The sequence below is a fragment of the Mustelus asterias genome, chromosome 7 (assembly GCF_964213995.1).
Source record: "Mustelus asterias chromosome 7, sMusAst1.hap1.1, whole genome shotgun sequence".
Taxonomy (NCBI): domain Eukaryota; kingdom Metazoa; phylum Chordata; class Chondrichthyes; order Carcharhiniformes; family Triakidae; genus Mustelus; species Mustelus asterias.
The window spans coordinates 18,730,100-18,752,212 of record NC_135807.1 but is presented as its reverse complement, the minus strand read 5'-3'; the positions used below and the strand labels follow the sequence as shown (position 1 = coordinate 18,752,212).

General features: G+C 45.0%; 1 protein-coding gene across 5 annotated transcripts in view; it reads left to right on the top strand.

Annotated features, from left to right (window-relative positions):
* The window catches only part of LOC144495597 (receptor-type tyrosine-protein phosphatase mu-like), an 896,407-nt gene that overhangs the window by 648,105 nt on the left and 226,189 nt on the right, over positions 1-22,113 (top strand). For 3 of the 5 annotated variants that reach the window (XM_078215745.1, XM_078215743.1, XM_078215747.1), the window contains 2 exons: positions 9,906-10,041; positions 20,345-20,374. In XM_078215745.1, coding sequence (XP_078071871.1) covers positions 9,906-10,041; positions 20,345-20,374 — 166 coding nt within the window. The remainder of the gene's footprint in view (positions 1-9,905; positions 10,042-20,344; positions 20,375-22,113) is intronic. The other 2 variants (XM_078215746.1, XM_078215744.1) reach the window with 1 other exon arrangement.

Genomic DNA, 22,113 nt, shown 5'->3' with positions numbered 1-22,113 from the left:
CAAGACAGAGATTTTTGAGTAGCAAGAGAATAAAGGAATATGGAGAGAGTGCAGGAAGGTGGAGTTTTGACAGAATATCAGTCCAGATCTTAATGAATGGAGAGCAGGTCTAAAGCACCAAGTTCCCGTTCCTCTTTCCGATGTCCTTGTGTTTTTATGCACTGCGTACATAGCTTCATGGGCACTTGCTCCCATCAGGTCCCACACCAGATAACCATGTTCCCTTGTTGGGTCCTCACAGAGAGGTGAGCAGACGATTCAGAGTCCAGAAGCATCATAATTAAGCCCATACCGTCTGCCATTGAATGTCTGCAGATGCTTATCTTCCAGCAGGGATCAACTAAGATTGCGGGAGAGAGGGAATTCTGGCTGATTTTTCATCTACCCACCTCAGTGGCAATATGAGCAATCGTGGTGCACCCCCCACCCTTTCCCCATCTCAAAAAAACAATAATGTCGGTTCATTCAGATGATTCAGCCTTTCTGGTATATATGACCACCTCAAGCGGTGCTTTTGCTTGTGATATTAATGGAGAGTTCAATAAGTTGTAAACGTGATGTTGTCTCAGCATTTATGCTGGTGGGCATTTTATGGCACAATGCCAATATTTCACTGCTCTTTATTTGGACCATTCTAAGGTTCAATTATCTACGTTCCATTTAGACAGTGTCAACCATAGGCTCAGTGAGTCACGCGCTCACCCTAAAGTCAGAAGATTGCGGGTTAAAATCCCACTCCAGATACTCAAGTACTGCAGTACTGAGGGAGTGCTGCACTTCTGGAGGTGTCATCTTTTGGATGAGATGTTTAAACCAGAAAAGAAGAGTTGGGGAATTCTCCAGTATACTCTGACCAATATCTATTCCCCAACCAACATAACTGAAAACAGACAATCAGACCATTATCACATTTCTGTCTGGATGATCTTATTGTGAGCAAACTGGCTGCCACACTTCCTACATTACCACACGACTACACTTCAAAGTACCTCATTGGCTGGAAAGCACTTTGGGATGTCTGGAGACCATGAAAAGTGAGAGCCTTTCTTTATATTCTTTTTCAATGAATAAAGGACTCAAGGAAGCATCTTATTGGACTGTCAAAGAACCAGTGTTCAAATAAACAGATCTTAATGAAAACAGCGATTGAAATAAGCATTTTTTTGTGTTCGCAACGTTTGCCTAACATCCACTTGGAAACATAGAAACTAGAAGCAGGAGGAGGCCATTCGGCCCTTCGAGCCTGCTCCGCCATTCATTTTGATCATGGCTGATCATCGAATTCAATATCCTGATTCCCCCCTTCTTGATCCCTTTAGCCCCAAGAGTTATATCTAATTTCTTCTTGAAATCAGACAACGTTTTGGCCTCAACTACATTTTGTGATCGTGAATTCCACAGATTCACCACCCTCTGGTGAAGAAATTTCTCCTCACCTCAGTTCTAAAAGCTTTACCTCTTATTCTCAAACTATGACCCCTAGTTCTGGACTCCCCCACCATTGGGAACATTCTTTCTGAGTCTACCCTATCTAACCCTGTTAGAATTTTATAAGTTTCTATGAGATCCCCTCTCACTCTTCTAAACTCCAGTGAATATAATCCTAACTGACTTTGTCACTCCTCATATGACATCCTGCCATCCCAGGAATCAGCTTGATAAACCTTCTCTGTACTCCCCCTATAGCAAGGACATCCTTCCTCAGATAAGGACACCAAAGCTACACACAATACTCCAGGTGTGGCCTCACCAACGCCCTATACAATTGCAGCAAAACATCCCTATCCCTGTACTCAAATCCTCTCACTATGAAGGCCAACATACCACTTGCCTTCTTTACTGCCTGCTGTACCTGTGTGCTTACTTTCAGCGACTGATGCACGAGGACTCCAAGGTCTCGTTGAGTATCCACCTCCCTCAATTTACACTCATTCAAATAATAATCTGTCTTCTTATTATTGCTTCCAAAGTGGATAACCTCACAACTATCTACATTATACTGCATCTGCCATGCAGATGCCCACACACTCAGCCTGTCCAAATCATGCTGAAGCATCTCTGCATCCTCCTCACAGCTCACCCTCCCATGGAGTATTTATTTAGGGTCTACCTTGTTCGAAGAATGGACTGTCCTTCAGGCCTCCAATCTGTTACCCCAAACCAATTAAATGATTGATGAGAAATAAAGTCATTTTGAGCAGCAAGCAATGGCTGCCTTCTCTTTCCAGCTCATTTCTAATGAAGTTAAGGTCGAGGTAAAAGGCACATTTATGTACACTGTGTAAATATTTCAGTGAGAAGTATTCTGAGGACTGAATATACTTGGCGACAGGTGTGCCGGGACGGTGATAGGTGGCAGCAGACTGCACAACAATGGCCCCCTGATAACATTTGGGTGAACAAATATGATTAATTGTTGCTCATCCACAAACATGACCTGAAGGGAGTGCATGGCTTAATGTGGAACCAACATCAACATGTGATTGAAGCCTAAATAAAACAAAACCAAGAAGTCAAATATGCAAAATACAATTACGTTTGCCTAACTCTTAATTAAGTTGCTTAGGGGAGGCAGTGGTGCAGTGGGATTGTCACTGGATTAATAATCCAGAGGCCTAAAGTATTGTTCAGGGAACCTGGGTTCGAATCCCACCGTGGCAGATGGTGAAATTTGAATTCAATAAAAATCTGGAATTAAAAGTCTAAGGACGACCATGAAGCCATTGTGGATTGTCGGTAAAAACCCAGCTGATTCACTAATGCCTTTTAGGGAAGGAAATTAGTCATTTTGGTCGATATGTGATTGTTAAATGCCCTCTGGAATGCTGACCCAGCCAGTGATGCCCACATCCAATGAACGAATAAAAAAAAAAATTCTAGCAATATTTCCAAAGTGACGGCCCCAAAATTATTGCGTGCAGTAATTAGCGTACAAACCCACCTGGCAACGCTTTGCCTGCTGTCGATAGAAGTGGTAACTCATTGAAATATGAGCTTGCGTTGACCTATATAGAACAGTCCTGGCGAACTGTGGTGATTTTTCTCTCCTGTCCTGAGAAGCTGAACTGTTTTACATTTAATCTGGTGCAATTCTGAGGGTACAGTTGCGGAGAGTCAGGGTTAACTGTCTCAGGAGGCTGATGTAAACTCAAACAGACTTTCATCCCTTCTGTAACACAAACCGAATGCATTTTAATACTCTCCAATGTCATTGGTGATTTATTACCCCTCTTTTTCTCATATTTGTGAGATAAATTTGTCATTTCAACCATGGTTATCCAAGCTATGACGCAGCCCAGCAATGTACGAATATTAAGAGCCTCCATATTGTGCACCGTGTAAGGATGTCCTCTGATACTTCATTGAAACAAATGACTGGTAATATTTCTTCACTTCCCATGCATCGATAACCAATTCGCTTCGCTCCAAAAATACTATTTAAGGAAATTAACTGTAAATAAAAATGCTTTCACTCTGGCAATTTTCTTATGTTAACTTGAAGCCATTGTTTAAATGTAGTCATTTCCTTTTACTCAGTGGATAATGCCAGTATGCATCTAAGTCACATATTTCAGAAGATATCAGATTTAACTCTTACTGTGGGGAGAATGGTGCAAGTGGCAGGTTGAAGGCTACAGCTGGCATCCTCCTACCCCGAGGTTAAGAAATGTAACATCAGCCGAGGTTCCCCCATTCTCACTGGCAGGTGGACATTGTATGGGCATCGTGGCGTTCCCTGTCAAATATCCGGAGAGCATGAGAGAAAGATTGGAGGATAGATAGGAAAGGTAGGATTCGAGAGCCGTGGATAACCAGGGAAATTGAGGATCTGATTAAAATGAAAAAGGAGGCGTACGTTAAGTCCAGGCAACAGAAAACAGATGGAGCTCTGGAGGAATACAGAGAGAGTAGGAAAGATCTCAAACAGGGAGTTAGAAGGGCAAAAAGAGGTCACGAGATGTTCTTGGCAGGCAGGATTAAGGAGAATCCTGAGGCATTCTATTCATACGTTAGGAACAAAAGAGTTGTCAGGGAGAAAATCGGACCTCTCAGGGACAAAGGAGGGGATTTATGCTTAGAACCCAAGGGAATAGGGGAGATCCTAAATGAATACTTTGCATCGGTATTCACGAAGGAGAGGGGCGTGTTAACCGGGAGTGTCTCGGAGGGAGGTGTTGACCCGTTAGAGAAAATCTCCATTACAAGAGAGGAAGTGTTAGGTTTTTTAGGGAACATTAAAACTGACAAAGCCCCAGGGCCTGATGGCATCTATCCTCGACTGCTCAGGGAGACGAGAGGTGAAATTGCTGGGCCTCTGACGGAAATCTTTGTCACTTCTTTGGACACGGGTGAGGTCCCTGAGGATTGGAGGATAGCGAATGTGGTCCCGTTGTTTAAGAAGGGTAGCAGGGATAACCCAGGAAATTATAGGCCGGTGAGCTTGACGTCCGTGGTAGGGAAGTTGTTGGAGAGGATTCTTAGAGACAGGATGTATGTGCATTTAGAACGAAACAATCTCATTAGTGACAGACAGCATGGTTTTGTAAGAGGGAGGTCGTGCCTTACAAATTTGGTGGAGTTTTTTGAGGAAGTGACAAAAACGGTTGATGAAGGAAGGGCCGTGGATGTCGTCTATATGGATTTCAGTAAGGCATTTGACAAAGTCCCACATGGCAGGTTGGTTAAGAAGGTTAAGGCTCATGGGATACAAGGAGAAGTGGCTCGATGGGTGGAGAACTGGCTTGGCCATAGGAGACAGAGGGTAGTGGTCGAAGGGTCTTTTTCCGGCTGGAGGTCTGTGACCAGTGGTGTTCTGCAGGGCTCTGTACTGGGACCTCTGCTATTTGTGATATATATAAATGATTTGGAAGAAGGTGTAACTGGTGTAATCAGCAAGTTTGCGGATGACACGAAGATGGCTGGAATTGCGGATAGCGAAGAGCATTGTCGGGCAATACAGCAGGATATAGGTTGGCTGGAAAATTGGGCGGAGAGGTGGCAGATGGAGTTTAATCCGGATAAATGCGAAGTGATGCATTTTGGAAGAAATAATGTAGGGAGGAGTTATACAATAAATGGCAGAGTCATCAGGAGTATAGAAACACAGAGGGACCTAGGTGTGCAAGTCCACAAATCCTTGAAGGTGGCAACACAGGTGGAGAAGGTGGTGAAGAAGGCATATGGTATGCTTGCCTTTATAGGACGGGATATAGAGTATAAAAGCTGGAGTCTGATGATGCAGCTGTATAGAACGCTGGTTAGGCCACATTTGGAGTACTGCGTCCAGTTCTGGTCGCCGCACTACCAGAAGGACGTGGAGGCATTGGAGAGAGTGCAGAGAAGGTTTACCAGGATGTTGCCTGGTATGGAGGGTCTTAGCTATGAGGAGAGATTGGGTAGACTGGGGTTGTTCTCCTTGGAAAGACGGAGAATGAGGGGAGATCTAATAGAGGTATACAAGATTATGAAGGGTATAGATAGGGTGAACAGTGGGAAGCTTTTTCCCAGGTCGGAGGTGACGATCACGAGGGGTCACGGGCTCAAGCTGAGAGGGGCGAAGTATAACTCAGACATCAGAGGGACGTTTTTTACACAGAGGGTGGTGGGGGCCTGGAATGCGCTGCCAAGTAGGGTGGTGGAGGCAGGCACGCTGACATCATTTAAGACTTACTTGGATAGTCACATGAGCAGCCTGGGAATGGAGGGATACAAACGATTGGTCTAGTTGGACCAAGGAACGGCACAGGCTTGGAGGGCCGAAGGACCTGTTTCCTGTGCTGTACTGTTCTTTGTTCTTTGTTCTTTGATTCTTTTATTCCTGGTTGATAAATTGAAAGATGGGCTGTGATGCCGGCAATTGGAAATTCAGGTCAGATCAGAGGAAAATCAGTCATAGAATCCCTACAGTGCAGAAGGAGGCCATTTGGCCCATCGAGTCTGCACCGACCACAATCCCATCCAGGCCCTAACCCCAAAACCCCATGCATTTACCCCAGCTCGTCCCCCTGGCAATTTAGCATGGCCAATCCAACTTACCCACACATCTTTGGACTGTGGGAGGAAACGCACGCAGACACGGGGAGAATGTGCAAATTCCACACAGCCAGTGACCGAAGCCAGGAATTGAACCCAGGTCCCTGGCTCTGTGAGGCAGCAGCGCTAACCACTGTTCCACCGTTACAGGAAAATCAGTTTTCTAACAGTGAAACATATTAGATGGTTAACATGAACATACAAAGTAGGAGCAGGAGTGGGCCACTTGGCCCCTCAATCCTATTCCACCATTCAATAAAGTCATGGCTGATCTGATTTTTAACCTCAAGTTCACATTTCTGCCAAACTCTGATAACCTTTCACCCTCTTCTGGTCAGGAATTGTATCTATCTCTGCCTTCAGGATATTTAAGGAACCTGTCTCAACCACCTTTTGAGGAAGAGAATTCCAAAGTCTCGTAACTCTCTGAGAAAAGTTTTTCTTTATCTCTGTCCTAATTTGTTTGTTTATTTATTTATTAGTGTCACAAGTAGGCTTACATTAACACTGCAATGAAGTTACTGTGAAAATCCCCTAGTTGCCACACTCTGACGCCTTTCGGATACACTGAGGGAGAATCTAGCATGGCCAATGCACCTAACCAGTGACTCTTGGTTCTAGATTCTCCTACAAGGGTAAACATCCTTCCCACATCTACTCTGTCAAGTCCCCTCAGAATCCGATGTGTTTCAATCAAGTCACCACTTACTCCTCTAAACCCCAACAGATACAAGCTGGTTGATGTTTTAAAAGGTAAACTAAAAAAGAAATAAGGGCAAAATTACCAGTCTCTAGGTATTGACAAGAGGTGACCTGCGCAAACCTTTTCTTTCACACAGCAAGTTGTTATGGTCTGAAATGCACTCTCGGGAAATCGGTAAAATAATTGAAGGGGGAAGAAATAACAAGACTATGTGAGGAAAGACAGGAATGGGAGTGATAGAAGAACTGCACTAAATTGTCAGCACAGGCAAAGTGAACTGAGGGTTGTAAAATTGTTAGGCTTTTGGACTACGTCTTTAAGGAAAATTGAAGGGAATCTATCCTGAATTCCACCTGTCAGCAAGTCTTGGCGATTTGGTTATTAGAAATTAAAGGTGGTCCAGATTATTTTACCAGGAAGAATATGCCAGGTATTTGCGCTTGGAGAAAATGGCAATAGCCCGTGTGCTAACAGTGGATAGACGCTGAGATTCCAAAATCCCAGGAAAGTATTGGGAATGTCAGATGGCAAACAGTTGTGCTTTAAACTGTCTGGTTACTTCTAACATTAAAGAGAGTTGGGGTCTCAAGTGTAGTTAATCAGCATTTTACCTTGATACAAGGCCCAGGTGATTCACGTTGCCAGGGAGATGGGGTTTGAGAGGGGAATTGTCTGAGATATGTCTGAAAAGTCACAGATAATGTCAGTCTGCCAGTATCCAGGAGATGGGGAGCAACTATAGGCAGCAAAACACTAGTTCATCACGCAGGAATGCTAATAGGAGCTCATGCTCATATTAAAAGGACCAAATTCATGAGGAGTTAAAATAAGGCTGGAAGATTCATCCAGCTTGTATGAGAGGAAGAATCTCCAGGGGAAAGGCCTCACTATGAAAGACAGTTCATAGAATCCCTACAGTGCAGAAGAGGCCATTCGGCCCAGTGAGTCTGCACCGACTCTCTGACCCAGTTTCTTACCCAGGCCCTCTCCCCTGCCCTATCCCCTTAACCCCAGATATTACCATGGCTCATCCATCTAACCTACACATCTTGGGGCAATTTAGCATGGCCAACGCACCTAAACCTTAATCCCGAATCAGGAATGAAAAGTTCCCAGGCTAAGAAAGGAAACGAACAGAAGTAAACCTTTACGCAGAGAGTGGTTGGGGTGTGGAATAGACTGCCTGCTGTGATAGTGGAGTCAGACACTTTAGGAACTTTCAAGCGGTTATTGGATAGGCACATGGAGCACACCAGAATGATAGGGTGTGGGATAGCTTGATCTTGGTTTCGGACAAAGCTCGGCACACCATTGAGGGCCGAAGGGCCTGTACTGTGCTGTACTGTTCTATGTTTAAACCCTCGGCAGCTAAGAATCACATTGGGGGCGGCACAGTGACACAGTGGTTAACATTGCTGCCTCACAGTGCCAGGGACGTGGGTTCAATTCTGGCCTTGGGTCACTGTCTGTGTGGAGTTTGCACATTCTCCCCATGTCTGCGTGGGCTTGCTCCGGTTTCCTCTCACGGTCAAAAGATGTGCGGGTTAGGTTGATTGGCCATGCTAAATTGACCCTAGTGTCAGGGGATTAGTAGGGTAAATGTGTGGCGTTACGGGAATAAGGCCTGGGTGGGATTGTGGTCAGTGTAGGCTTGATGGGCCAAATGGCCTCCTTCTGCACTGTCGTGATTCTATGACTGGTTTCGGGACAATTGAATGTCTACTTATCAGACAGCGTAACATCTATCCCTGAGGTGTGTTTTCAGTTGTGCAAAAAAAGGGAAATATGCTTTGTGGTCTGAAATATAAGTTGTCTGCAATGATGGTGTTTAGTCAGTAGTGCTTTTAATTCTTTGTTATAGTAAAAGTTCGAAAATGTGAAATCTTGTGGTGTCGTCCTTTCAGCTATTAAGTAGAAGTTTGGATTTGCTTTTAAAAATTGTTGGTTTCTACGGAGATTATTACAGAGCTGAACGTCCTCATTGTGTGCTGTATGACAGAGTGGGGAGTGGATGCATGAGGTGGGGGTGGGGGGAGAGCGACGGCGACAGAATATATTTCCATGGCCTCTGCATTTTTCATTACTAACTGATTTACAGGAGAGAGAGGCTATTTCAACAAATGTAATTTTGACATTCCATCACATTATACAGTAAACACTACAAATGGGTAGTTGATAAAGAAAACCTCCATGCACCAAGGCACTCAGTACGCGATGCTAGTTATCTCATTCAAACAGATATTAAGCGTCCCTGCCAGGACTGTGATCATTCAGTGGTTGCCGGTTTGTGAATAAATTGCTGGGAAATAACAGTTTGCGCACGAGATGTAGCTGCGATTTGGAGCTCTCCAAGGTGGCAAACACTGCGCTGTCTTGAGAAACAAACAAAAGGAGAGGGGAATGCATAGCAAATGAGCTTATCTCACTCCTTCAGAGACCGGAGCAACAAGTGCGAGAAGTATTGTTGTTTAATGGAAAACATTTGAGGGTTAAGTCCTCGCTAATCAGCAGTGGATGAAGGGTTTGTTTCTTCCTCGGGCAAGCATGTTAAGGTAGAGAAAGGGCACTTAATATGGAGCTGCTGAAGGTTTGCGAGTTAATTGCCATTTGATGATTAAAAAGGCCTTTGCAAGAGCGATAGTGCATGATGTATCTTTTATTTTACTTTACGGTTTGGCCTGGCGCTATATTTCACAATAAAATATATCTGGAAGGAAGAAGCATTTTTAAAAAATGGTGTCTTTTGTCTTGTTCAAGGCTCAATGGCCTCGAAATAATGTCACTTAAGGATGAACGGATGAACATTTAATGCGCGCACCATAAATTCTCGTGTCTGCTATTTCAATGGGGGTGTTGGATCTGATTCTAACTCTGTATCGGTGAATGGGTTTTGAGTGCATTAATTGACTCATTTAAATTAAAAGAGTTGGAAACTCTGTTAAAGAAGCACAAAGTTGATTTGCACGAATACGAGCGAGTGATGGCACACACATGCATCATCGTGCAATGAAATTTCGAGCCAAGATATTTTTTTCTGGAAAGTAAAACTCAATGGAGATTTTCATTGCCCTTCACCCCCCCTCCCTCTCCCACCCCCGGTAAGAATTTCGATCAGCGTGGACTTCCTGTTTCTTTAATTTCCCTCCTCTGTGAATTTACTGCCTTTCAGGAGGTGCGACTCGCAAGCCGAGTGCTGAAGAACCAGAGAAGCAGACGGACCACACCGTGAAAATCGCTGGGGTCATCGCGGGAATTCTGCTATTTGTCATCATTTTCCTCGGCATAGTTTTGGTGATGAAGAAAAGGTAAGCGAGACGATCGGCTAAGAAGTGACGGTGTGGCCATTAGCGAAATGCATCCTTCCCCTCCCACCGCCCTCCCCCACCCTTTAGCCCTCCCCTTCTGCAGTTCCGAGACCCTGGCCCCACGCTATTGCCGGGATCGAGGTGGGCGAGGCTCACAGAACGGCATTCTCCGTTGGTCTCGGGCGGGATCTTACGAGCCGCGGGCGGGTGAGGCGGTAAAATTCCAGCGTATATGTTTTGGATTGATTAACAGTACTTTCATTCACTGAGCCCATCCAATCAAAAGGTAAACATGGTAATCCCTCTTGGAAAGTCAATGGGCAGGATTTTCCGGCTACGATCACCCGCAAGGCCGGAACATCCTGCCCAAGGTCAACGGATCTTTGCACGGTCCATGTCCTGCCCTCTATCATTCCAGTGTAGGGCAGGATGGGAAAATTCCACCCAATATGTGCATCGCTAAGTCCACTGGATTTCCACCGTGACAAAAAAAGATAGACAAAAGTAATGGAATCCAAAACTTAAGATGTTCCTTATAAACTCATGGGATCCCATGCAAGAATGAAAGAAGTTCACTTACGAGTCACTGCAAATTAGGGGCAGAATCAGTTTAAAATGATACGTGAATGCCTTTCTCAGAAGAAAGGGTTATGTTGCAACCTGTGAGGTTTACCATTCCTGAATAGGTTGATGGGGGTCGAAAATGTGGTCCCAGCATGGGTCCTTTGGCACTGTGTGGTGCAGCACTGATATAGGCTGACTATGCAAGGTCAGTTTTAATTCAATGGCCGGGATTCTCCGGCCGTTCATGCCGGCGGGGTTCTCCGGTCTCACCGGCAATGCACCCCCACCCACGGGTTTCCCCCCGGCATGGAGTGACGTCAGTGGGAATTCCCATTGACAGCTGCTGGACCAGAGAATCCCACCGCTAGCAAACAACGTCCCACCTTCCTCCAGCGGGAAACACACAGCAGGGAGGCTGGAGAATCTCACCCAATATTTCTTTGCTGCTCCTGGAGGGAGATGACATAGGAACATAGGAATTAGGAACAGAAGTAGGCCATTTCAGCCCTTCGAGCCTGCTGCGCCATTCAATTAGATCATGGCTGATCTCTCCCTGGTCTCAAATCCACCTCCCCACCTGTTCCCCGTATCCCTTAACCCACTTTTAAAAAAATCAGAAATGTATCTATCTTCTTCTTGAAACAATTCAATGATTCAGACTCCACCGTGCTATGGTGCAGCGCGTTCCACATACTCACCACCCTCTACGAGAAGTAGTTCCTCCTCAGTGTTAAATCTACCGCGTCTCAACTTATACCTGTGACCTCTTGAGATTGCCCCACTTGGATCCCTGGTATCAGGCACCGAACTTCTTGGGGGGAGGGCCTGGGTGGGATTGTGGTCGGTGCAGACTCGATGGGCCGAATGGCCTCCTTCTGCACTGTAGGGTTTCTAACACTTGAATAATGAGTCATGCAATATAATATGGCTTTCATAGGGGAGGCGATGGCTTAGTGGTATTATTGCTGGACTATTAATCCAGAAACTCAGCCAATGTTCTGGGGGCCCAGATTCAAATCCTGCCACGGCAGATGGTGGAATTTGAATTCAATTTAAAAAATCTGGAATTGAGAATTTACTGATGGCCATAAAATCATTGTCGATTGTCGGAAAAACCCATCTGGTTCACGAATGTCCTTTAGGAAAGGTAATCTGCCGTCCTTACCTGGTCTGACCTACATGTGACTCCAGAGCCACAGCGATGTGGTTGACTCTCAACTGCCCTCCAAGGGCAACCAGGGATGGGCAATAAATGCTGGCCAGCCAGCGATGCCCATGTCCCACGAATGAATAAAGAAATTCCGAGGTGCACTTGCTACATGATTTGTGCTCCATACCCAGCGAATCACTGCAGAAGATTACTTTGTTTTACCCCTAATGAACTAAGAATTTACTGTCAACCATTATGACCTTTTGTTAATGTCTCGCTGCCGTGAGGATTCAGCATATAGTTTCAGCATTAACAGAATAATAACCCGAGCAGAGGCCAGTTACTGCAGCAACGCTCAGTCAGGTATCAGTCAGCTGGGTATCTACCCAATTAGCCCTCACAAAAGCTAATCAGAAATATCTTTAAAGACGAGATAAGATGAAGAGCTCCCAATTCCATGTTCCTTACCGAGATGCACAAAAGAATCGAGGATGCCATTCTAATTGGAAGTGGTGAGATGCCGCACATATCACCATAGCAATACAGCTCAGCTCAAACTGGTCTCAATTAACAGGTCTGTGTTTCACAGGAAGCACCTGTGAGTTGCAGAGGTAGCCGTAGCTGTCCAGCAAATATCCAACATATGTATAAAGACGCTCGGTGAGGTAAATGTTTTATGAATGGCTGTCCTGGACACATTCAGAGTGCCTCTTAAGAAAAATGCATTCATAGCTCCAGGCAAGTTCCATGTGATTGTTAAATTAACAAGGCTTTTCAGTGCAGCCTGTGAAGTATACAACAGATGGTTTCCAAATGTGTTTCAAAGATAACACGATAAACATTATATAACAGGCACTGCTCCTGAGTTTCGTTACCTCAAGGCACCCACCATCCAGCCACGTCCCAGTGTATGTATTGCCTCCTTTCATCGATTTAAGCTATAATTTCCAATCTTTCGTCATTTTCAGATTAAACGTGAATGGTGAGCTGCAAAGACAAACATGCAAGGGTAGGCACTGGCCCAGTGGTGTTATTGCTTGACTATTAATCCAGAAACTCAGCTAGTGTTCTGGGAACCTGGGTTCGAATCCTGCCATGGCAGCTGGTGGAATTTGAATTCAATAAAAATTGTCTGGAATTGAGAATCTACTGATGACCATAAAATCATTGCCGATTGTCGGAAAAACCCATCTGGTTCACCAATGTCCTTTGGGGAAGGAAACTCGTGTTGGCCTGCGTTCTCCAGTTTCCTTCCACAGTCCAGTGATGTGCAGGTTAGGTGGATTGGCCATGCTAAATTGCCCCTTAGTATCTGAAGATTAGGGGGATTAGTAGGGTAAATATGTGGGGTAAGCCTGGCTAAGAGTCGGTGTGATGAGTTGAATGATCTCCTTCTGCACTGTCGGGACTCTGTGAAACATAGAAGATAGCAGCAGGAGGAGGCCATTTGGCCCTTCGAGCCTGCTCTGCCATTCATCACAGTCATAGCTGATCATCCAACTCAATAGTCTAATCCTGCTTTCTTCCCATTTGCCCCCAAGCGCTATATCTAGTCACCTCTTGAATATGAAATCTGCCGTCCTCATTGCCGTCTGACCTACATGTGACTCCAGAACCACAGCAATGTGGTTCTGTGGTCGCGAATTCCACACATTCACCACTCTCTGGGTGAAGAAATTTCTCCTCACCTCACCCCTAAAAGGTTTACCCCTTATCCTCAAACCCTTAGTTCTGGACTCCCCCAAGTGCACAGGAAAGGAATAAATGGTGCAGAACTTTTATCTTAGGCAGGAATATCGAATAAAAGCCTCTTCCTCCATTGAAATCCTCTTCTTGTCTTCCCTCTTACTTGCCCTCTGAAATGGTCCACTAAGCCACTCAGTTCAATGGCAACTTTGGATGGGCAACAAATGCTGGCCCAGCCAGTGATGCCCATATCCCATGAAAGAATAACGAGAACTATGACCATAAGACCATAAGACATAGGAGCAGAATTAGGCCACTTGGCCCATCGAGTCTGCTCCGCCATTCAATCATGGCTGATATTTTTCTCACCCCCATTCTCTTGCCTTTTCCCCATAACCCCTGATCCCCTTATTAATCAAGAACCTATCTATCTCTGTCTTAAAGGCACTCAATGACCTGGCCTCCACAGCCTTCTGCGGCAAAGAGTTCCACAGATTCACCACTCTCTGGCTGAAGAAATTCCTCCACATCTCTGTTTTAAAGGATCGTCCCTTTAGCCTCATACAGGAAATGCAGATAGTTTGAGCTATCATGTAGTGCTCTGCATACTGTCAAGTATTGAAGAACTCCAAGCTCCATTCTTGAGGCAAAACTCATTCTGTTTGCTGAAGCAACCTAGAAAGTGACATGTTCAAATGCGTTCTTCACATTGATTCTGACTTGTCAGACATGACAAAGAAAGATGGATCAAAAGAAAACTTTTAAAAGCATTCTCAAATAGTTTACACCCTTTGGACTTTGCTTCTCATTGTCGAGGCTGGATACAATTACATTTTCCTTCATTGGGAAGTCTTGCCCCAGGTCTCTTGGTATAAGACACTATCGAGGTTGAGGAGAGTGGTGTAAAATAAAAGTTGAACAATTCAAGTTGCAGCGATGAGTTGTCAGAATCCCACAATCTGAGGTCTTGTGAATCTGCGGCAGAGGTTTACTCAGGCTATCCCATTAATTGCTGCAAATATTTACTCTGTTCCCTTTCAAAAGACGTACAGTTTTCTTATCAAAGAATAACTGGCAAAGTGAGACTTGCCTTGCTGCGATACAGCATGCAATTTTCAGATATAGTCAGAGAACTCAATCTGAAAGTTTCACCATTATGTCGTGTGATCCACATTTCCTTGCTACCTTGAAACATAGAAACTAGAAGCAGGTGTCGGCCATTCATCCCTTCAAGCCTGCTCCACTATTCATTTTGATCATAGCTAATCATCAAATTCAATACCTTGATCCCCCCCCTTCTCCCTATATCCCTTGATCCCTTTAGCCCCAAGAGCTATATCTAATTTCTTCTTGAAATCGCACAACGTTTTGGCCTCAACTACTTTCTGTGGTAATGAATTCCACACATTCGCCGCTCTCTGGATGAAGAAATTTCTCCTCACCTCAGCCCTCTAAAGATTCCCCTTATCCTCAAACTATGATTCATAGTTTTGGGCTGCCCCAAGTGCACAGGAAAGGAATAAATGGTGAAGAACTTTTATTTTAGGCAGGAATATCAAAGGAAAGCCTCTTCTTCTATTGAAATCCTCTTGTCGTCTTCCCTCACACTTTTTGAGTCTTTACATGACCCAGGCACGAAGTTCGGACCGAGCTAATCTAAGTAAGGCCTTGAAGAGAGGTTGTAAGCCCAGTTTCCAGGCTTCACTCTCCTAATGCAGGGCTACCCAGTGTAGGAAGAGGATGAATGATCTCATCCACTCCACCAGGGTAAGTTCATCTTCAGCTCACTTCAATATCATACTCTCATCATGGCATCATGCACTTAAAGAGCTACACCCTTTATGGATCTCACATAACATTAGCAGGGAAAACATATCAGCATTAATTATCTAACAGTTATGTTCACTTCACCACTATCTCATCTATCAGGCTGCATCATCTCCATTGTCAGCCCTTTCTGATGAGGGGTCACCATCCTACTCTTGTCTTCATGCAGTCCAAACTAGCCCACAACAGGAGGGAGAGATCCCAGACAGGAGTTCAACCTCACAGATCTCTCCACACCTGAGGAGGATCTCGCCGAACTTGCTGGGTAGGACAGCGATTGTTCGTGTGGGGAAGTTCGAGATCCACCTCTCCCAGCAGCCTCGTATGGATGACACCTCCCACCTCAGAGGAGAAAGTTGAGGAGCCATCCAAGGAGGACCGTCACTGCGCTCACCTGCACCCTCCGCTAACACAGAGACACACACCTCCGTGAGTCGCAGTTCTCGATTAGGCTCTGGATCATTTTCTGGAGGACACCTCACGGACACATCTCCGCAGCAATGTGAGGCAGTGACAGCCCAGGCCTCTGGAACTCTGGGCACTGCTGGAGATCAGGCGGCCACTGGGGCCCAGTCAGGTGATGAGCCTTTGTGTGCTGCCAAAGCTGGAAACGCAAGGACAGACGGTGGAAAATCTGGCAGAGATGCAAGAGTCACTCAGCAGACTAGAGCAAAGGATGGAGGAGTCTGTGCGTGTTCTGTCTGATGGAATGGTCCCAAGATGCGAGCGTCTCAAGGTCACCATGGGAAGGGTGGTAAACACCTTGGAGACTTTCGTCCTGCAAGTTTTGTCAGATCTGTGCTCAGACCGGAACCCCATAGCTATGGGTATTGCTAAAATCCATCAGTGGCTAGGCGAGAGGGCGGGGGGGGGGGGGGGGGGGGGGGGGGGCGCGGTGGGGGGAGAGTGGGGGGGGGCGCAAGGCTGGTGCAAAAGATTAACCTTTTGAAGCACTTCATAATGATGGATGTCAGAGCCACCGGATGATATTCATTAAGGCATGCTGCCTGGTTTTTCTTAGGTACTGGGATGATGGTCATCTTCTTGAAGCAGACAGGGACCTCAGATTTGTGTAAGGAGAGGTTAAAGTTATCTGCGAATACTCGCTGACCTCCTGCTCAAAACGGGCATAGAATGAGTTGAGCTTATCGGGGAGGGGTGCATAAGTGTCGGCAATTTTACAGGCCTTCATCTTGTAGCCTGTTATGTCTTGCAGACTGTGCCATAGTCGATGGCAGTTAGTATGGCTAGCCTGGGTCTCTGGCTTGGTCCAGTACTGGCTTTTGGCATCTTTGATGAATCTCCATAGATCTTATCTGGATTTCTTGTACAGACAGTAAGAAGTTTAACAACACCAGGTTAAAGTCCAACAGGTTTATTTGGTGGCAAAAGCCACACAAGCTTTCGGAGCTCCAAGCCCCTTCTTCAGGTGAGTGGGAATTCTGTTCACAAACAGGGCATATAAAGACACAGACTCAATTTACATGAATAATGGTTGGAATGCGAATACTTACAACTAATCAAGTCTTTAAGAAACAAAACAACGTGAGTGGAGAGAGCATCAAGACAGGCTAAAAAGATGTGTATTGTCTCCAGACAATACAGCTATCAGTCAAGCTCCGCACACACGAGGACGGCCTCAACCGGGATATTGGGTTCATGTCACACTATTTGTAACCCCCACAGTTGCCTGGACCTGCAGAGTTTCACTCGCTGTCTTGTCTGGAGACAATACACATCTTTTTAGCCTGTCTTGATGCTCTCTCCACTCACGTTGTTTTGTTTCTTAAAGACTTGATTAGTTGTAAGTATTCGCATTCCAACCATTATTCATGTAAATTGAGTCTGTGTCTTTATATGCCCTATTTGTGAACAGAATTCCAACTCACCTGAAGAAGGGGCTTGGAGCTCCGAAAGCTTGTGTGGCTTTTGCTACCAAATAAACCCTGTTGGACTTTAACCTGGTGTTGTTAAACTTCTTACTGTGTTTACCCCAGTCCAACACCGGCATCTCCACATCATGACTTTCTTGTATAGGTCAGGGTTGCCTGACTTGAATGCCTCAGACCTAGACTTCAGCAAGCAGTGGATATCCCTGTTCATCCATGGTTTCCAGCTGGGAAACACACGGATGCGCAGGGTTACTGGAATAGGGCGGAGGGGAGGCCCTGGGTGGGATGTTCTTTTGGAGAGTCGGTGCAGACCTGGCCAAATGGCCTCTTTGTGCACTGTAGGGTTCTATGGTTCTATTCGATGGTAATAATAGATTGAGTTGCAACCAGATGATGGACTTGCAGCAGAGTGGTCTGACAATGTTATGCCTCAATTGTCGTTACACTAATTTAGTGTAACATGCTCTCAGTAGTTGATGCCAAATGGAGATCTCTGTCCATAGCTAGCTCCATGGTTGTATTACCAGATGTGTGAGAGAAGATTCCTAATTTGCAGTCTTGGCTAGGGAGTGGGTTGTAAACGTAATGATGGACAACACAATAAAGGATTAAGATTACCCCTGAAATAATTAGCGCAAGAATTTGAACAGGAAAAAATCCAGGTGTGTGTGTCCCAGAAACTAAACCACAGGAATTAATTTGATGTTTATGTTTTAGGCAGTCATGGAATAAAAACTCTGATCTTAGCAATTTATTCCGGCTTGAAGAATTTTCTTTTCCTAACAAGGTACAAAAGTTAACAAGGAAGCTGGTGATATTCCATTTCTTCCGCATAGTGTTCAATGGTATAAGTGTTTGTAAGTGGTAGAAGTAGAGTCAAAATCCAGTAATGTTTTGTAAATTTCTTCCAAATAGTCAGTGTAATTTTCATGTCATTGATCATGGTGAGGCACAGGATACACTGGAGGTTACAATAGCAATTGTTATAGAAGCAGGAGTAGACATTCTGGGTGGGATTATCTGGCCGTGTTTGCCCCAAGGCTGGAAATTCCTGCCCGAGGTCAACAGAACCTTGCTACACATCTTTGGACATGAAGGGGCAATTTTGCATGGTCTGCCCTTGCCCACCACAATTCCCGTGGCAGGTGGAACGTGAAAATTCTGCCTTCAGTCTCTCAAAGCATTTCCCTCAGTCAGTTGGCTGAGATCTATCACAACTCTATTTACCCATGACATTTAATATCCTTGCCTAACAGCGAAACAAAGAAAATAGAAACAGGAGTAGGCCATTCGAGCCTGCTCCGCCATTCATTTTGATCATGGCTGATCATCAAATTCAATATATTGATTCCGCCTTTCCCCATATCCTATGATCCCTTTAGCCCCAACAGCTATATCTAATTGCTTCTTGAAATCGGACAACGTTTTGGCCTCAACCACTTTCTGTGGTAGTGAATTCCACACATTCACCGCCCTCTGGGTGAAGAAATTTCTCCTCACCTCAGCCCTAAAAGGTTTACCCCTTATCCTCAAACTATGACCCCTAGTTCTGGACTTCCCCAAGAACTTAACCATTTTTAGTTTCAAAATGTTCACTTGACCTCCCAGCCTCAACAACCCTTTGAGGAGAGAGCACCAGATTTCCAGTGGCCTTTGTGTGAAGATGTCTTTCCTAAGTATATCCTGACATTATACTTCCCACATTTACATGACTCTTAAACTGAATGACTGGGGCAAGCCCTGTGCAAATTCATACTCCAGATTTTATCTGTTAATTAGGTCGATGAATAAGTTTGTAACAAAAATAGAAAATGTTGGAAATACTCAGCAGAAACAGAGTTCACATTCCAGCTCCATGATCTTCCTCTCCACCTATGCTGCCTGACCTGCTGCGTATTCCCAGGATTTTTTTCTTTACTTCAGATTTTTAGCATGTGGGATAATCCACTTTTGTTTTTGGAGTGGAATTAATCTCCATGTTATTAAATTCGCCTGGATTTGTACTCCACCAGTCACTGACAACTCGGGTTACGAGACATCTTGTGCACTCATCGGTCAACCGCTAGGTTGTGTAAGACCACCTCTACATGATTGCTTCCGCCCTCTCAATCCTCAAGAAGGAGCCACAGCCTAGACTCCTTCATTCAGATTAAGAACTGGGCACCAAGCATCCTCTTCCATCAATGCTGAGCATGAAGATAGGGGCTGGGTGGGATTGTGGTCTGTGCAAACGCGATGGGCCAAATGGCCTACTTCTGCTCTGTAGGAATTCTATGATTCTATGGTTCTAATCCATCCATTTTAGACGCAGAATAAATGAAGCCATTTTTAACGCATTCTGTTGCTTTCCCATGGCCACTATTTGAATTCTAGACCACCACTAGCTTACACCACTAAATCCAGCTCCTTTACCCCATCAAGCTGGCACAGAAAGAAAATGAGCCTCATAGAATCCTAAATGCAGAAGGAGGCCATTCGGCCCATCAAGTCTGCACCAACCTCAATTCCATTGGGCCCTATCCCCCCAACCCCATGTATTTACCCTGCTAGTCCCCATGGCACTAGGGGGCAGTTTAGCATGGCCAATTCACCTAACCCACACATCTTTGGACTGTGGGAGGAAACCGGAGCAAACCCACGCAGACACGGGGAGAATGTGCAAATCCCACACAGACAGTGACCCGAGGCTGGAATCGAACCTGGCGTCCCTGGCGCTGTGAGGCAGCAGTGCTAACCACTGTGCCACCGTGCCGCATAACTCTGTGCTCTGGAGAAGGGGACGAATTTAGTTGGATAAATACTGGGAATCAGTTCAGGATCACTGATCCCCAGGGGTCCAAGTTAAAACACCGCCAATAAAAGCAGCAAGGCTGTGCCATCCACTGTCCATCAAGAATGTGTGTATGATATTAATACTCCATTGTCTTTTCAGGGCAGTGGAATATAGATTGTGTATTGCTTTGACTCTCCAATCATTCATTTGTGGTAGTCATTAAATGTACCATGATGTATAATGCGTTTCTACTAGCTTCATTTAAGCTTCAACCACCGCAGCTTTTAATATTTTTTATCAGGAAGGGAGTTAATTTTTACATTTTCTTTTGATCCATTAATATTTGCTTTTCTTTTCCTTCCATTCCATCCTTTCCCACTGCCTAAATCCTCCAACCATCCCACCCGGCAGGAGAAGCTCTCAGTCCTACACTTATTACCTGTAAGTAACTGCTTTCAAAATGCACTCCATGCTTTGATCCATTCTTTTCCATGCAGAACATTTGTTTTATTCATGTTTTCTTTTTGCTTTCACTCTGCTGCAATTCTAGAAGGCATCCCAATATGCCTCAGAGATTTACTAGCTGTTATTTGCTTTAATTGTCTAATTTAACCTACTTCTAAGATCAAACCCAAAAAAACAAATGTCCTGGAATGTTTTAGACAAATAGTTCTCCAGATTCTGGAGAACAAGTTGCATTGATTAAAGACATTATTGAAGTCATATGGCTTTAAAGGAGAGACCCAGATGCCCTCATTTAGCGTGTCAACATTCCATTGTCAGCCTGAACCACGTGTTATGGGGGGGGGGGGGGGGGGGGGTATTATTGCTAGATTATTAATCCAGAAACTCAGCTAACGTTTTGGGGACCTGGGCTCGAATCCTACCATGGCAGATGGTGGAATTTGAATTCAATAAAAATAATCTGGAATTAAGAATCTACTGATGACTATGAAACCATTGTTGTTTGTCGGAAAGACCCATCTGGTTCATTATTATCCTTTAGGGGAGGAAATCTGTCGTCCTTGCCTGGTCTGGCCTACATGTGACTCCAGGACCACAGCAATGTGGTTGACTCTCGACTGCCCTCTGAACAAGGGCAACCAGGGATGGGCAATAAATGCTGGCCAGCCAGCGACGCCCATGTCCCATCAATGAATAAAAATGAATAAAAGAATCTGGAACATTCACAGTTCGATTCCTGGTCGGAGCTGATTTCATTGCTCGCAACTGTGTTGTCTTCAGTATCTCTGGATTACACAGTGTTCCCAAACTTGATCATGATTAAGTGGACAGTGGGAGGCAAGAGGCTAGGACTCAGCTGCAAACCTTCACAATCTAATAGCCGACTGTCAAGACTTACACTTGGGATAAGATACCAACCATGGAGTTATTGGCTCCCATGCCAGTGAATCGTGGTGCTTGAAAAACTTTTCCTTAAAAATTGGGAAACAAAAGCATTTTGTTTTGAATGGAAGGAAGTGCGCTGTAGAAAAGGAAAAACCCAAGGTTAAGGACAATGAACCCGAGGTCTTACCACATGGTCTAACCATCTGAGCAATGTCAAAAAGTGCTCATTTTGATTCATGAACACGAGGAGGTTGTCACCCTGGAGAGAACAATCATACACTGTACACCCACAATCCAGACAAAAATGATGTATTGAGCAAGGGAGAGAAGGACAGTAATTGCAAATGGTTCAATAAATATTCACTGAACTGTCACTACCATAAACATGAATTATTAAAGAGGTCTTGCTGATTTAGGTTATTCCTTGTGCAAGATAGGAAAATATTACTAAAATCGGAAATGGACAGTATATAGCGTTAAAGCAGACTATTAAACAATTGGACACTAAAACTCTTGCGGCACAATGGCACAGTGGTTAGCATTGCTGCCTCAAAGCGCCAGGGACCTGGGTTCAATTCCAGCCTCGAGTCACTGTCTGTGTGGAGTTTGCACATTCTCCCCGTGTCTGCGTGGGTTTCCTCCCACGCTCCAAAGATGTGCGGCTTAGGTGGATTGGCCATGTTAAATTGTCCCTGAGTGTCCCAGGATGGGGGATGAGTGGGGTAAATACTTGGGGCTACGGGGATAGGGCAGGGGTGGGAGGCTCTGTTGGAGAGTTGGTGCAGACTTGATGGACTGAATGGCCTTCTTCGGCACTGTAGAGATTCTAT